This window comes from Orbicella franksi, chromosome 4, assembly GCF_964199315.1.
Source record: "Orbicella franksi chromosome 4, jaOrbFran1.1, whole genome shotgun sequence".
NCBI lineage: Eukaryota > Metazoa > Cnidaria > Anthozoa > Scleractinia > Merulinidae > Orbicella > Orbicella franksi.
The window spans coordinates 27,490,146-27,507,458 of record NC_138148.1 but is presented as its reverse complement, the minus strand read 5'-3'; the positions used below and the strand labels follow the sequence as shown (position 1 = coordinate 27,507,458).

At 37.8% G+C, this 17,313-nt stretch overlaps 2 protein-coding genes and 1 pseudogene across 2 annotated transcripts; 2 read left to right on the top strand and 1 right to left on the bottom strand.

Annotated features, from left to right (window-relative positions):
• Positions 1-1,203: 1,203 nt before the first annotated feature.
• On the bottom strand, positions 1,204-5,083 carry LOC145485363 (alpha-crystallin B chain-like; annotated as a pseudogene).
• Positions 5,084-7,088: 2,005 nt separating this feature from the next.
• LOC145485362 (uncharacterized) lies at positions 7,089-9,677 on the top strand. Its single transcript, XM_081464040.1, has 2 exons — positions 7,089-7,376; positions 7,766-9,677. Exons 1-2 carry the CDS (start codon positions 7,336-7,338, stop codon positions 8,466-8,468), a joined length of 744 nt encoding a protein of 247 aa, XP_081320166.1. The 5' UTR covers positions 7,089-7,335; the 3' UTR covers positions 8,469-9,677.
• A 4,554-nt stretch (positions 9,678-14,231) lies between these two features.
• On the top strand, positions 14,232-16,961 carry LOC145485361 (uncharacterized). Its single transcript, XM_081464039.1, has 2 exons — positions 14,232-14,696; positions 15,076-16,961. Exons 1-2 carry the CDS (start codon positions 14,656-14,658, stop codon positions 15,791-15,793), a joined length of 759 nt encoding a protein of 252 aa, XP_081320165.1. The 5' UTR covers positions 14,232-14,655; the 3' UTR covers positions 15,794-16,961.
• The last annotated feature ends 352 nt before the right edge of the window (positions 16,962-17,313 follow it).

Sequence of the window (17,313 nt, the reverse complement as noted above, 5' to 3'; positions counted from 1 at the left end):
CCGCTTATCACTACTTCTTGCGCACTACTTGTCAGTCTGTTGCCTTTCGCAGCATTTGATGACATCTCGGGCAGCGAAAGACACAAGTATAATGCTGAACAAAAAAAAAAAGTAAGAGGCTTTTTATTGGGGTTCTATCCGTATTCTGTTTATAACAAATGAAAATTCTCGTCAAAAACTAATCGCTGTCAATGAGATTAGAATAGTTGTTTACAAATATAATGTGGACTATTGTGCCTTGATCTCTTTGCAGACACAAAGGTTGTCATGTAAGAAATTCGTGTTACACGGTACAGAATTCGGGACACATTTAGCTCTCTGTTTATTTCTCCAGCACCGTCTTTATCTATCTATTCAGTGTAACAAGTGTGGGCTTCGAAATCACTAACAAGGAGCTCCGTTACCTAACCTCAAAACCCCTAAAATCTGATACAATCCTTTCATATTCCGCCGCGTTATAAGTACTAAGAGTCCAGAATAAATGCTTATAGCAGTTGACATACTTTTATTTTATCCTAAATAGCAGACCATTGTTGAGGCCCCATAGTGGGAGGGGGAGGGGTGGGGGGGTGTCGGTGTATCCCTTATCCTATTAATTTATGTCCTAAATATCTTGTATCCTGTTAAATCCAGCTCAACGATTTCCTACTCAATTAGTGTCCTGTTTTATCTGATCTAAACATGTTCTACCCCATTAATATTTCCCCTAACTTTCTTAGGCGAGAATCTTCAACCTAAGCATTGTCCAAAGCGACAGACTGCCACAAGTGAAATACACGTGTGTAGATTTGAGAAAGGGCCAAATATAGCATCTTTATAAAGTCCAATAAACATAGTTTGAGATGCCGACACCAAAACCGCGAGTTTGGTCCATCTCTAAACGCACGAGAACTTACCAGAGAAAAGAAAGTTGTTATGGGCGAGAATCTCTTACCCTAGCACTGTCCAAATCGATAGACTTCTACAAGTGAAATACACGTGTGTAGATTTGAGGGACGAGCTATAAGTAGCATTTTTAAAAAGTTTGGTAAGCATTGGTTGGGATCCCTGCAGCTAAAACGCGAGTGTGGCGCATCTCTAAACGCGCGAAAACTTACGAGAGAAAAGAGAGTTGATATAGGCGAGAATCTTGCACCCAAACACTTTCTAAATCGATAGACTTATACAAGTGAAATATACTTCTGTAGATTTAAGAAAGGGCCAAATCTAGCATCTTCAAAAATTCCACTAAGCATAGTTTGAGATGCCGACACCGAAATCGCGAGTGTGGCGCAATTCTAAATTCGGGAAAACACGCGAGAGAAAAAAAACATATATAAATGGGCGAGAATCGCCAACATTGTTCAAAGCGACAGAGTACCACAAGTGAAATACACGTGTGTAGGTTGAGAAAGGGCCAAATCTAGCATTTTTGAAAAGTCCAGTAAGCATAGTTTGAGATCCAAACACCAAAACCGCGAGAGTGGCGCATCTCTAAACGCGCGAGAACTTACGAGAGAAAAGAAAGTTGATATGGGTGAGAATATCCAACCCAAACCCTCTCCAAATCGATGGACTTCCACAAAATAAATACACGTGGGTAGATGTGGGGGAGGGCTAAAAGTTGCATCTTTAAAAAGTTAGGTAAGCATTGGTTGGGATCCCCGCTCTTAAAACGCGAGTGTAACGCATCTCTTAACGCGCGAGAACGTACGAGAGAAAAGAAAGTTGATATAGGCGAGAATCTCTTACCCAAGCACTGTCCAAAGCGAACGAGTTCCACAAGTGAAATACACGTGTGTAGATTTGGGAGAGGGTTAAAAGTAGCATCGTTAAAAAGTTAGGTAAGTTTTGTTTGGGATCCCCGCACCTAAAACAAGAGTTTGACGTATTTCTAAATGCGCGTGAACTTACGAGAGAAAAGGAAATTAAGTTGATAGGGGCGAGAATCTCTTACCCAAGCACTGTCCAAATCGATAGACTTCCTGAAGTGAAATACACGTGTGTAGATTTGGGGGAGGGCTAAAAGTAGCATCTTTAAAATGTTAGGTAAGCATTGGTCGGGATCCCCGCACCTAAAACGCGAGTGTAGCGCATCTCTAAACGCGCGAGAACTTACGAGAGAAAAGAAAGTTGATATGGGCGAGAATCTCCAACCTAAACACTGTGCAAATCGACAGTTTTCCACAAGTAAAATACGCGTGTGTAGATTCGAGGGAGGGCTTAAAGTAGCATCTTTAAAAAGTTTAGTAAGCATAGTTTGAGATGCTAACACCGAAGTCGAGAGTGTGGCTTATCTCTGAACGCGCGAAAACACGCGAGACTCTTACGATTCGTTGCGTGTACGAGCCATTGGCCAAGCGATTGGCCAAGTTATTGGTAGCCGTGCATGGTCACTTAAAGCACTGACAATGTATCTTAGCTCCATGTACCAAGTTTCTCCACTTTTTTTTTTTTTTTTTTTGCCCTCGGCTGGGTAATTGTGCGATATTTTCTACACAATAACTTCAATTGCCGAGCATGATAATACTGCACGTGGCTTCTACTGCCAATGACATACTTAGAGAAGTATTCCAGATCATCTGGGTTTTTATTCCTTAAGATCTGTTTTAGATTGATTAATCAAACGCTTCTCTACGCCCGGACAAGCATCTCGATGCAAGCTCAAAGTTTATTTGTGATGGCTTTCATTGGGTAAACAAGACATTTACGTCTGCTCGCCGCGCTCAACATCCATTCGTAGGCACTTTGGTATCTTTAAGTTCAGTTCGTAGATCTAAACTTGGTTCAGGGGGAGAAGCAGAGGAAAGTTCATGTTGTGTAATTCGTTCATCATTGCGGGATTACTTGATTTATCGGCATTCCCCGGTTTTGGCTGCTCACGTTTTTCTCCTGCCCAAGTCTTTGTTCACGTGTGTTTAGACGTGATCCCATACATAATGACCTTGTTTTGTTCCAGATTATTGGCGTCAGCTGAGTCAGCCATCATTTGAAAGCATCGGGTATGACTCGAACGCACTATTTACTTTTAAAGCACTGTTAATATCGTGACTTCATTTTAAAGCTTCTCTCATGTTTCATTCGCCCTTTCTGGTTTATTTTTCATTTCATATCATCGACATGTCACTGAAACAGATTATGACGCTTCTCTGGCCGCAAAACGAAGAACCCTAGTGAGAGTATGTAAGGAATGCTAGGAAAATTTCCTACCATTTCTCTGCGGTACTTTCAGTAGAAGCCCCGTGCTTCCCGTCATGGTTATGAAAAGAACTGTTGTTGGTGACTGACGTTTCGACAACGTGAGCGGAAGTCATCTTCAGAATCAAGTGAAGAGCGTTTGTGAATCGATGCTGTGTACATGTGTTCGAAAAAAAAACCTTGTATTTGAAACACTTTGTAACCTTTTAATTCAAATGTGTCGTTTAAATTCCATTGTGGTAAGTTACAAATATCTACATGACTTACAACTTATTGAAACAGACCAGAAAGCAACATAGAATTAAATTCAAATATTTATTTCATTAATTCACCTCGAGCTCATTCTTGTAATTACACCAATACTGGAGTGCACAGTTAAACATCAAAATACTTACAGCCAAACAAAATTTATAGTACATTAACTCACCTATGCATTTGCTATGAACTGTTCTGAAGATTAACAGTATTAATAAAACGTGCAACACGCAGTTCATTCCTTTCAGTTTCAATAAGGAAGAACCGACTTACAAAATCTTACAACTATTATGTGGCCGGTTGACACCAGAACCCAACTTTTACTTTTGACGTAAACAGAAAAAATAGCAGAAAAAATATATAATTGCATTCTTCACGAAAGTCTTGAAATCAAGCTATTGGCTCTTTTGACAGTGTCTATAACTAGATTGCAGTTTCTCACGCATCAATACTGCTCGTCTTCTGATTTGGTTCCTCGTTTTCTTCGTTTGTTTCCCTGGTGATGGTGATGTCATCGGAACTCTTCCGGGACAACATAGCTGGATCACGGAATGCTTTTATCGTCAGCAGGCCTTCTTTTGACAAGCATGACGTCACCGATCTGGGATCTACGTCATCGGGCAGCACAATACAACGACTGTACGTGTTACGTGACTGATGACGTTCAGATTCCTGTATTCCAGTGACGATCAGCATAATTCCACGGAGATGGAGCTTGATCTCTTCTGGTTTGAAACCCTTACAATACAACTTGGCCTCAAATTCACCGTCGTTTGCTTTGTCTTACTGTTGTTTTATGCCCTCGATGACGAGAACACCGTTATTCAGGTTAATTCGTGACGTGACAGTTGTCGGGTCGACACCTGGAGGAAGTTTGAAGACTCTCATGAACTCGCTTTTATCGAATCCATCTTCTTGTTCGCATTGATGCTGGCAATGTAAGATGATCTTTTCGCTATCTACCTCAAGCGAGATTTCTTCAGGTTGATAATGCCCAATAAGCGCACAAGCGATCTTTATTAGTCCCTGGTGAGGCTTTTCCATGGCTCGTTAGGAGTTTCCTTTTTGCTGTTCGTAAGCGCTAGCTAGAACGGCTTCTCTCCATAAATCATAGAAAATGCCATGGCCCCTAGGAGCTCGGTTGTAGTAACTGCAATGGGGAAAAAATGACAAAATGAATTGAATGCTAAGTGAAAACAGAGCTATAAATCCTCTTGACAAATAATAATTTCCCATCGCTGTTAGGTCCCTAAAAATTTGACAAAGTGGAATCTATTTTGTAATGTATATAGTTTTTAAAAGTAGTGGCTAAAAGTTTGAATTTGGATTTTAAACATTCTGTTGAATTGTATTTCTAAATATTACGCTGTCCAGCAGAGCTCTAAACTTCTTGTAAAATGTCTTCAGTTTCAACCACAAACCAACTCTCCAGCATGCACAAGGGTAAAAGATCAGGGCTAAAATCTTCCTCAGCCATTGCGATAGTAAATTTTCACAAAGGGCATACTACTGATGGAAGCTCAATCCCTTAGAAACTGATCTTAAATTTACCTGTATGGATCGTCGGTAGGAAATCGGTTAACGAGAGGCATATTGTCTTGAACTTCTTGTATATTTGTCTCTTCTTATATCTAACTCCCTTGAAAATTTTCTGAACTGATGACCAGTCAGATGAAAATCTCCTTTTAAACCGACGATCCTGTCCTAAAAGTTACTAAAATTACTAAAATTAAACACTTAGTCAATGCTTCGTAAGAATGACAGATAACATATTTATTATCCTGACACAATGTGACCGGACAAAAACGGTTTCACTTTCATTTTTCTCTCGAAATTTCCGAAAAAGATATTTATGATACTGAATTAGCGGGAGGTCCGTATTGACAAATATTGGTCGAGTTTTGTGTGTGTGTTCTTTTTTTGTTCTTTTTTTTTTTTTTTTTTTTTTTTCAGGTCCATCGACCGAACCGCACGCGAGGACCATCAAATTTAAAACGGCTTTATAAATTGATCCATCTCCAGGGTGCATTCTCGGTAAACGCGGTCGCGAAATGTAAGCATTTATTTAAGTTTCTCACTTCGCTTTTCTGAACATTTACCTGAAATTGTCCACCAAATGCAAACATGAAGTTACAAGGATTTCTGCTCAACATCATGTTTCTTTTTTTTCTTTTTTTTTCTTTTTTTTTTTTTTTGTAGACTATCCGTCAGCGGTCCATCTTGCAAAATAGCTTTCGGTATTGCAAAATTTGGACAGCTAAAGAGATCCGACCAATTTTACAATAACTCTCTAATTTCTCGCGTGCTGATTGGCTCATTTTCATTATCAATAAGAGTACAGACGGATAATCAAGTAGTTTACTGCGGAACCGCTCGCCTGCGGTTCGTGGTTCCACAGCCACTTTGACAATGTTTTGACGCAATTTATCATCAATAAGAGGACAGACGCATAAAAAATGACGTCAATTTGTTAATTAGAACTCACCTTTTCATCAGGAACAAATTCAGCCATATAATAAAAAAGAATTAAATCAATGAACCACTGGTAAACTGTCAGTAACCCTTAACTGGCAGAGAGACACAACTCGCTAGCACCATTTTAGAAACTTCATGGGAGAGCAAAAGTAACTGATCTACTTGGCTTGGCTATTTCACAATAATTTTTTAAAACTGAACGTTCGCCATTTTAAAACTTTCTAATCACCACTAATTAACTTAAATTAAACATCACATAATAAATTGAGCCGTGACACAATTTAAATTGCGCCAGTGATTCCAAATAATCTATCACAATCTTTAGATAGAATCGAATTAGGTGGTCGAGATGGCGTGACGCTATTTAAATTTAACTTTTCAATAACAGAGATGAGAACTACATATTTAAATCGAAATATTACACAATGTACATGATTGCATTTTTAATTCAACCTTTACAAAAGAGAAATGATAGCTGTGCATATTGAAATTAAACCATGGCATTATTGTAATGATGATTACATAATTAATTGACCAAACTAAAACTAAGCCATAATAAGAACATTCGTCAAACAGAAATAATGCAACAAATATTAATAATTACAAGGAGCTCCTGTAATCGGACCAGAAGCCCAGGCAACAAGGGAACAGTTGACGGCCCAGGTTTAGTATGAGACATGGAGATTCCAGATTATGGACTCCTTCAATCAAATATCACGTCTTAAAAATGAACAAGAACGTAACACCTACAGTATTTAGGTAGCACAGTGAAGTTAATCTCATACTTCAGCACACGAGTTTTTGCGAGTCTCATCAGAAAAATCTACACTACATCTGCTTGATTTGCTGAAAAACCCAGTGTGAATTAGGAGAACATCAACCAATCAAAACTAGCATGAGCCCTTTTTTACGAGAAGTCCAAAAATTTTCACGTGCAACAAAACCAAATGAGTACATGTCATGTTGCTTAGCGACAGTTCTTACAAGAAATCTAAAAATGTTATGAAAACTATCACGGGTGTTTTTAACCAATCGAGATTGTGATCCGTTTGTTAGTTACACCTAAATTCCACGTGTCTGACAATGCAGCTGGAAACCCTTATTTTAGTTTAGTTTTCACGGCAAGCTATCCAGTTATTTATTGTTTAATGCTTTCTCCTTTTTTTTAGAAATTACCCGCGTCAAAACAAAAATGAAAATGAAATAGTTTTTGCTACTCTCACTGAGTCATGGTCAACATGTTTTCTGTCATACTGACGAGGCATTAACTTAGTATATAATGTTACTAATTTCGATCGTTTTAGAAGAGAATCGTCGGGTATATAAGGGGGTCTTCAACTGAGCGATCATAAGTTTACAAAGTGTTCAAGGAAGTTACAAGCAAGATACAAGAAGAGACAAATATCAAGAGAAGAATTTCAAGACAGCATGCCTCTCGTTAACCGATTTCCAACCTACGATCCATTCAGGTAAATTTCAAATCATTGTCTTAGGCTCGGTAGTATGCACTTTGTAAAACGTTTCGATCGAAACGGCTCGGGAAGACTTTTAGCACGGATCTCTTACGCCTGTCTATGCTGAAGAATTGGTTTTTGATTGCAGCTGAAGACGTTTTACAAGAAGCTTAGGGCTCTGCTGAACAACGTACAAATACAATTACTCAACAAATAAAATGTTTAATATCCAAATTCAGAATTTTAGCCAGATTTACTGTAAACAAAATATGCACATACATTATAAGAAAGGTTCCACTTTATAAATTTTTAAGGGACCTAGATGCGTTCAGAAAATGTTATGTGTGAGGAAAATATATTGCTGTGTCTTTAGCGTTCAAATAATTCCATTTTTCCTATTGCAGTTACTACAACCGAGCTCCTAGAGGCTATGGCGTTTTCTTTGCTTTATGGAGAGAAACTGTTCTAGCTGGTGCTTACGAACAGCAACAAACAAACTACCAACGAGCCATGGAAAGGCCTCACCACGGAGCAGTAAAGATCGCTTGTGTTCTGATTGGGCATTACCAACCTGAAGAAATCTCGCTTGAGGTAGATAGCGAAAAGATCATCTTACATGGCCAGCATCAATGCGAACAAGAAGATGGATTCGATAAGAGCGAGTTCATGAGAGTCTTCAAACTTCCTCCAGGTGTCAACCCGACAACTGTCACGTCACGAATTAACCTAGATAACGGTGTTCTCGTCATCGAGGGCATAAAACAAGAGGAAGACAAAGCAAACGACGATGAATTTGAGGCCAAGTTGGATTTTAAGGGTTTCAAACCAGAAGAGATCAAGCTCCATCTCCGTGGAAATATGCTGACCGTCACTGGAATACAAGAATCTGAACGTCATCAGTCACATAAAACGTACAGTCGTTGTATTGTGCTGCCCGATGACGTAGATCCCAGATCGGTGACGTCATGCTTGTCAAAGGAAGGCCTGCTGACGATAAAAGCATCACGTGATCCAGCCATGTTGTCCCGCAAGAGCTCCGATGACATCACCATCAACAGGGAAACAAAGGAGGAGCAAAAACAAAGGATGACCAGCGCTGATGCCTGAGAAATTGCAATTTAGTTATAGACATTGTTAAAAGAGCCAATAGCTTAATTCTTAAACTTTCATGAAATATGCAATTATATATTTTTCTACTTTTTTTTAATCAAACGTAGTTAATTTCGTCTCATGTAAAGTTAAGTTTTGTTGCCGATCTACCGGCCACATTATGGTCCGTAAGATTTCGTAAGATTTCGGTTCTTTCTTGTTGAAAATGAAACCGTATTTCTTTGCTTTATTTAGAAAATACTATTTTCAGAACTTTATGTAGCAAATGCATGGTTTACGCTACTTGTTATTAAGTTTCTAGAGTTGTGATAATTTATTTTAGATATTTTATTGTGTCCTTCAGTATTGGTGTAATTACAAGCGAGGTGGATTAATGAAATAAATATTTGAAATTATTATATGTCGCTTTCTGGTCTATCCTGCAAAGTTTTCAGTCTTGCACATATTTCTAACTTACCACAATGTAATTCAAACAGCACAATTGAATTAAAAGGTTAAAACGTAGTTCAAATACAAGGTTTTTTTAGCAAATGATGTGAACAGAACGTAGTTTTAATACGTGGCTTTATTCTAAACGAGGTAAACAGCATCGACTGACTAACACTATTCAGTTAACTCTGAAGATATCTTCCGCTTCATTAGGTTGTCGAAACGTCAGTCACCAACAACAGTTATTTTCATAACTACCCTACCCCGGACGATCACACTATACTAACTACTGATGCCAACAGGGTTGTTTTAAAGACCTTTTCGACCAAATGTTGCCTAGGGCTTCGAATCAGATTCTTACAGGATCGCAGAACAAGGCAGTGAGACACTATATTGTCACTAATCCTTTAATTGGATAACGTCGCAAAAGTGAGACATATCAAATTTCATGAGATAGAAAAAAAGATTTTTTTTTAATGTTTATTATTTCGTAGTAAACATCAACACAACACTTAATTCACATGAAAACATGAAAATTAAATCAAAGAAACCACATCACGTTACAATAAAATTTACAAAAAGCATCACGTTGCTAATGTAATTCTCCTGATTTTTTGAAAAACTTCTTTTTACCTCTACATAACTTAAATTGGACATAACAAAGTAACTGAAGGTGTTAAATAATTAAAATGTTACCATTAAGTTAACATTCCAGTCAAACCGAGTGAAGCGTGTCCCACTCCCTAGTCATTTCATATATCAATATGGAACTGATTTTTTTTTGGAACAATAAACCCATTTAGCGGTATTCTTGAAACACTAGTGGGTTCAATTTTCCGATATTCAGTTCATTTTTGCATTCTTGAAACGACTGGCGGGTTCAATATTCAAATAATCAATTCATTAATGTAATGTTGAGGGGATCGCTTCACTTCGTTTGACTGTAAGATCATTCAAAATAAACTATTGCAATCTATAAATAGAATCATTGCATATTTAAATTAGACCACGACAAAGTCAAAATGCTTCACGTTATTTAAAGATGATTTCCAGGTCCGTACTTCGCACTCTCGAGGATTTGTTTACGTTTTTGTTTTGTTTTACAAAATTTTTAAATGTTAAAACATTTCGCAGCTACTTACAGGAACAAAATTCAAAGTTTTATGTTAGCCGCCATTACGAATGCGAAGCTTTTATCTTTGGTCTTTCTGACATTTAACAATTATTCGCCAAGGCAAAGTAAACATTGGTGAATATTCACCAATGTTCACTAAGCCTGAGATGAATAATTCTTTTAGTATAATTTTTAGAGGTAAATATCAAGGACTACAAAATAACGGACTAAAACATAAAAACAAGTACAGGCGCAATTGTTCGTGTGCATATATGCAGCCGTAGTTTTGATAATAAGCTTACATGTATTCCGATTGTGAATAAAGTTACTCACCGAGTTCGGCAGTAAAACAAACGAACGAAACACTACCAAAAATAAATTCATCCGGTACCTTTGTTTTATCGTTGTTGACTTCATTCAGAGTTGTCATCATCGCATAAAAATGAGTAGCTTTGGTCTGAAGAAAAATAAATTTCGGTCACTAGATCTGACCTGCTGGCGATCGACGCAACCACTGCGTTTACGATTCTTAAAAACCTCGAATTCGAGTTCTTGAGAAGATTTTTGGTCCAAGGGCGACAGCAGTCATTTTGAACATTCTCCATCCTTTCAAAAATCCTAGATTTGGAGTGATGTCTTTCGAATAAATGAAAACTTCATTCAGCAACTGTCCGCCACGTTTCCATGCCGAGGTGGCAAAAACGGCGAGCTTAGTAGCCAAGCTCTAGCGGGGTGAATATAGCGTCATATATAATGAGCTTTTCGACCAATCAGAATGTCCAATTCTTATATTCACCTGTGGAAATTATACTGATACAAGATGAAACAACGTTACATATTAAAGCAACTGTTGGACAAAATAATCGAAGAGCCACTGCCTGTAAATATGGAGAATCCAACGACATTTCGGAAAATTCGGATTTTCTTTTATTACGTCAAAAAGACGACTGCGCAATCCAAGTTCTTGCTCGCTCGTCCAAAAAAGGCGCAATTGGTCAAAATACCCTTTATAGTTTTTCGTCTAACGCGCTTAATTTTCACGGGCCAAACTAACCATTTAGATACGGTATACCTATAACATAGCTCTTCTTTTAAAGTTTCATTTTGTTCAGAGATTCGTATACTAGAAGAGTTATGACCCTCCAAAATCAGTTGAAATTTTACATGTAAATTGAAATTGCGACAGTTGTATTTTTCAAACGGAGAAGAAGTAAACAAAACATATTTACTTCAAGATAACGTTAAACTCAGAGAAATGATCAAAGTGTAAATTACAAACTGTGTGAATATGAAATCCAGGCAAGTTCTTTTGTTTCTGTACTGGCCTATTGAAAATGTGCAATTTTGCATAAATTCCATCGGTCATCTTGGTTGACTGAGCGGTATTTCGAACTTTCCTAGATTTCGCCAAAATGTGAACTCGCTGTAGCTTTAAAGGTGTATTTCTGAAAATAGTTCACCGAAAGGGTCTTTTTGACGCAATAAAAGAAAATACGAAATTTCCGACCTGTCGTCGGATTCTCCATATATATAGGCAGTGCCTCTTAATATGCAAGAAAAATAAGGTAAGCGGTTGACAATTGTAAAATAAAGAAGCCTCGACTGTGCTCCGTTCGGTTCTGTTCTGTTGTGTTCTGTTCTGTTGTAAAGCACGAAAAACGTGTAGAGGGAAACACGAGACGTATTCGAGTGTCATTCCCTACTTCTTGAGTGCTCTACCGCTTCCTAAGTGCTTTACAACAGAACAGAGCAAAGTCGAGGCTTCTTTACTTGTTTTATGATAGAGAGTCCATCAATTTCCCCACACATTTAGCTAACATCATCAACCAAACTTTATTTCCAAAGGAGGAAAAGTAGTGTCAGCGTGCATCTGTCCCTGATAAAGCATGCTAAAATAAGCCAATCACAATCCCAGTTAGAATTGTTCAAATAATTTTATTTGCTAACGAGACAACAGCTGTCAATCACAAACTGGACATCAGCTAAACTTCCAGTTTCGAGTACCTTTGGAAAGAAGTACGATCGCTTCAAAAATGGCTTTTTAGTTTGATTCAAAAATAAAGATCCAAAAGTTGCTAGTCCACAGGATTCCAGCCGCATTCTGGCTCACGAAAACGTGCACTTTTCCAATGGAAATTCCGAAACAAAGAGCTCAAAGTTTGCGGATGAAAATTCGAAATGCTGAGCTGTATTTGAAAGAAGCTACGGTTATTTACGGCTTGCAAGATGACCCGAACTAGCGTCAAAGTTTGAAAGACTAAACTGCTACCACTGGTTCTACTCCGAGTACAGGAAAAAATAGCACAGCAAGCTTTCGACCGATCACTCTTCGGTTGAGCGTCGTAATTGTCGACCTTCACTTCGCTGAGATGACCGGAGATCGCTATTTAGCTGAAGTTTTGCTTGAGCATTTTTACAAAAATAAAGATTCTTATGCATAGTAGACAGAGACGGCTCAATTGGTGTTTTCTATCGTTTTACTTCTAAAGTATAATTTCTGCCTTCGTAACAAATAATATATAGATTTAGGCCAGCCTAAAAGCGTAGCCCCTGGGCCGGGTTGTTTAGAAGCAAATTAGCCTAACCCAGGAAAAGGTAGAATTCTGATTTGAGTTTTTTAACTTTGCGTTGAGGTTTTCGGTATATTGTTTAGCCTTCTGTTTCGGGTTTTAAAAATCACCATATACACAAAACAAAACAGCAAGAAACGTTTGTATAGAAGAAAAAGTTATAATTCGGTTAACTTTTAATCCTGGGTTAGCGTTACCCGGCTTCCGAACAGTCCTGCCCTGTTATCAACAAGTTAACCTAGGATGAGCCCCCGACCCAATCGAAAAACCAGCACTTGGTCAGCGGTCAACTGTAAAAAAGCACTCGACCTCGATGAGCTGTAAACTTGAGCCCGCGATATGGTCACGTGATACTGGTCAGCGGATACCTTGTTTTGACAGGTGTCAATTGATCATAATTTGGATGTCCAATAACAAAGAAGTACACGGTAGACCAAGGCTGCATATCTCTGTCAACCTATTATTTGGAGTATAGCCGCCATGTTGCGCGACTCCGTCGTCGTCGTCGCCGTCGCCGTCGCCGTCGCCGTCGTGCGTACGCGCCCACAAGCAATACCGCGAGCCATGATAACCACGAGAAAATCAGCTCATGGGTTTCTTTTTCTCTTCTATATGAGTATGGGGCTCCGCTTGGCGGCCCTTTGGGCCGCTGGAGCTCCGCTATAACGTCTTTTGTCCGGAAGCTTTCGCTAGGTTGAGAATTTGTTTTTCGCTAAGTGATTAAGCTAACCGTTCTGTCCGAATATGGAAGAAAGACACAACTCGCTAGTATCATTTTAGAAACTTCATGGGATACAAAGAAATAACTGACGCTACTTCGCGATAATTTTTGGATGCTCAACATTCGCCCTTTTAAAACATTCTAATCCCCATCAGGTAACTTAAATTGAACATCACAAAATACATTGAGCCGTGACACAATTTAAATTGCGCCAGCGAATCAGTTACCTAATTCGAAATAATTTATTACAATCTGTAAATAGAATCGTATCATTACCTGTATTGGGTAGTCGAGATGGCGTTACATTATTTAAATTTAACGTTTAAATAACAGAAATGACAATTGCATATTCAAATCGAAACATTACACAATGTACATGATGATTGCATATTTAAATTCAACCTCTACATAACAGAAATGATGGCTGTGCATATTTAAATTAAACCATGGCAAAATTATAATGATGATTGTATGATTGATTGAACAAATTAAAACTAAGCCGTATAACATCATTCGTCAAACAGAAATAATGCGACAAATGTTAATAATTACAAGAAGCTCCTGTAATCGGATCAGAAGCCCAGGCAATAAGGGAAGAGTTGACTCCCAGGCTTAGTATGAAGGATGGAGATTCCAGATTATGGGCTCTTGCAATCAAATATTACTTCTTTACAATGAACAAGAACCAAACACCTATTTAAGCAGCACAGTGAAGCTAATCTCATGCTTTCAACTCACGAGTTTTTTCGACTCATAAAAAAATCTAAACTATATCTGCTTGATTTGCTGAAAAACCCAGGGTGAATTAGGACAACATCAACCAATCAAAACTAGCATGAGCCCTTTTTTACGAGAAAAAGTGTCACGTGCAACAACACCAAATGAGTATGAGTTCTTACAAGAAATCTGAAAATCTTATGGAAACTATCACGGGTTCTTTTAACCAATCGAGATTGTGATCCCTTTGTTAGTTTCACCTAAATTCCACGTGTCTGAGCATGCAGCCGGAAACCCTTATCAAGCCAACAAAGTTTACTTTTCACGTAAAGCTATCCAGTTATTTAGTGTTTAATTCTTTCTCTTTTTTTAGAAATTACTCGCATGAGCGCGAAAAATGAAAATGAAATAGTTTTTGCCACTCTCACTGAGTCATGGTCAACATGTTTTCTGTCACACTGACGAGGCATTAACTTAGTGTATAATTTTACTAATTTCGATCGTTTTAGCAGAGAATCGTCGGGTATATAAAGGGGTCTTCAACTGGGCGATCATAAGTTTAAAAAGTGTTCGAGGAAGTGACAAGCAAGATACAAGAAGAGACAAATATCAATAGAAGAAGTTCAAGACAGCATGCCTCTCGTTAACCGATTTCCAACCTACGATCCATTCAGGTAAATTTCAAATCATTTTCTGAGGCTCGGTAGTAAGCACTTTGTAAATTTCGATCGAAACGGCTAAGGAAGATTTTAGCACTGATCTTTTACGCCTGTGTATGCTGGAGAATTGGTTTGTGGTTGCAACTGAAGACATTTTACAGGAAGCTTAGGGCTCTGAACAGCGTACAAATACAATTACTGGAAAAAACAATGTTTAATATCCAAATTCAGAATTTTAGCCAGATTTATTGTAAACAAAATATGTACATACACTATAAGAAAGGTTCCACTTTATAAAATTTTACGGGTGCTAAATGTGTTCAGAAAATTTTTTGTCAAGAAAATACATTATTGTGTTTTTAGCGTTCAAATAATTCAATTTTTCCTATAACAGTTACTACAACCGAGCTCCTAGAGGCTATGGCGGTTTCTATGATTTATGGAAAGAAACTGTCCTAGCTAGTGCTTACGAACAGCAAAAAGGAAACTCCCAGCGAGCCATGGAAAGGCCTCACCAGGGAACAATAAAGATCGCTTGTGTTCTGATTGAGCATTACCAACCTGAAGAAATCTCGCTTGAGGTAGATAGCGAAAAGATCATCTTACATGGCCAGCATGAACACGAACAAGAAGATGGATTCAATAAGAGCGAGTTCATGAGAGTCTTCAAACTTCCTCCAGGTGTCGACCCGACAACTGTCACGTCACGAATTAACCTAAATAACGGTGTTCTCATCATCGAGGGCACAAAACAAGAGGAAGAAAAAGCAAACGACGGTGAATTTGAGGCCAAGTTGAATTTCAGAGGTTTCAAACCAGAAGAGATCAAGCTCCATCTCCGTGGAAATATGCTGACCGTCACTGGAATACAGGAATCTGAACGTCATCAGTCACGTAACACGTACAGTCGTTGTATTGTGCTGCCCGATGACGTAGATCCCAGATTGGTGACGTCATGCTTGTCAAAAGAAGGTCTGTTGACAATAAGAGCATCACGTGATCCAGCTATGTTTTGCCGCAAGAGTTCAGATGACATCACCATCACCAGGGAAACAAACGAAGAACCAAAAGAGGAGACGACCAGCGCTGATGCAGGACAAACTGCAATCTAGCTATAGACACTGTTAAAAGCGCCAACGGCTTAATTTTAAGACTTTCATGAAATGTGCGATTATCTATTTTTTTTTCTGCTATTTTTTGCTTCTTTATCAAAAGTATTTAATTACGTCTAATGTAAAACCTGAGTTTAGGTGATCTACCGGCCACACAATAGTCGTAAGATTTCATAAGAAACTGAAACCAATGAACTCCGTGCTGCATGTTTTAATATATACCGTTGATTTATTTAATTAACAAATTTATATAGCAATTACATGGGTGAGGTAATTTAGGATAAATGTTGTTTCGTTGTAATTACTTAGATGTTTAGCTGTGTATTCCAGTTTTGGCGTAATTACAAGCAAGGTGAATTAATGAAATAAATATTTGATATTATTTCTACGTTACTTTCTGGTCTGTTTCGGCAAGTCATGCGGATATTTTTAACTTACCCCAATGTAATTTCAACGGCACGTTTGAATCAAAAAGTTAGAACGTGGTTCAAATACAAAGGTTTTTCCAACACATGTAAGCAGGTTTGCTTCAGATACCCCTTTAATCAAATGTAGGTCTGGCCTTCAAATCAGATTTTAACAGCATCGCAGAACAAGGCAGTGAGAAACTGAATTGTCACTAATCCTTTAACTGGAAAATGTCACAAAAGTAACATTTACCAAATTTCGTGAGATAGGAAAAAAGCCTTTCTAATTCGTTTTGCGTATTTCTTTTCATGACAAACATCAATACAACACTTCGCTCACATGTAAATTAAATAAAAGAAACCACATTACGTTACAATAAAATTTACAGAAAGCATTACGTTACTAATGTAAGCTACTTGGCCCTGGGCACTTAGCAACAATGCAAATACTGTTGGTTCATTTAAAACCTTCTTTTTACTACTACATAACTTACATTGAACATAACAAAATAAATTCAGTTGCTAAATAATGTGAATTTCACCATTGCGTCATTTAGATCATTCAAAACAAACTATTACAGTATATAAAAAAACTCATTACACATTTAAATTTAACCACGACGTAGTCGAAATACGTCACGTTATTTAAAGATGATTCCCAGTCCGTTCTGCGCACTCTCGAGGGTTTGTTTACGTTTTTGTTTTGTTTCACAAAATCTAACATTTTGCAACCACTCACCTGGGCAAAATTCAAAGTTTTATCTTGACCTTCCTTACGAATGCAATGCTTTGTTCTTTGGTATTTCTGATTTTACAAGATGAAACAACGTTGTTTATCAAAGCAACCGTTGGACAAAATAATGAATAACATCACTTTGTATGCCATCGACTGAGACTCACAAACATGGTGAAACTGAATCTGCGTAGTACGGATTTGGAATCAGTTTTAAATCGTGCCATCACATAACATAAATGAGCATTGCATATTAAAATTAAACCATTGAATAATATAATGACGAATTCACATTTATATGAATTTAATCACTTCAAAAAATACTAATTAGGACTGCATATTTAAATTAAACTATTTGATAATATAAATAATGATGGCAT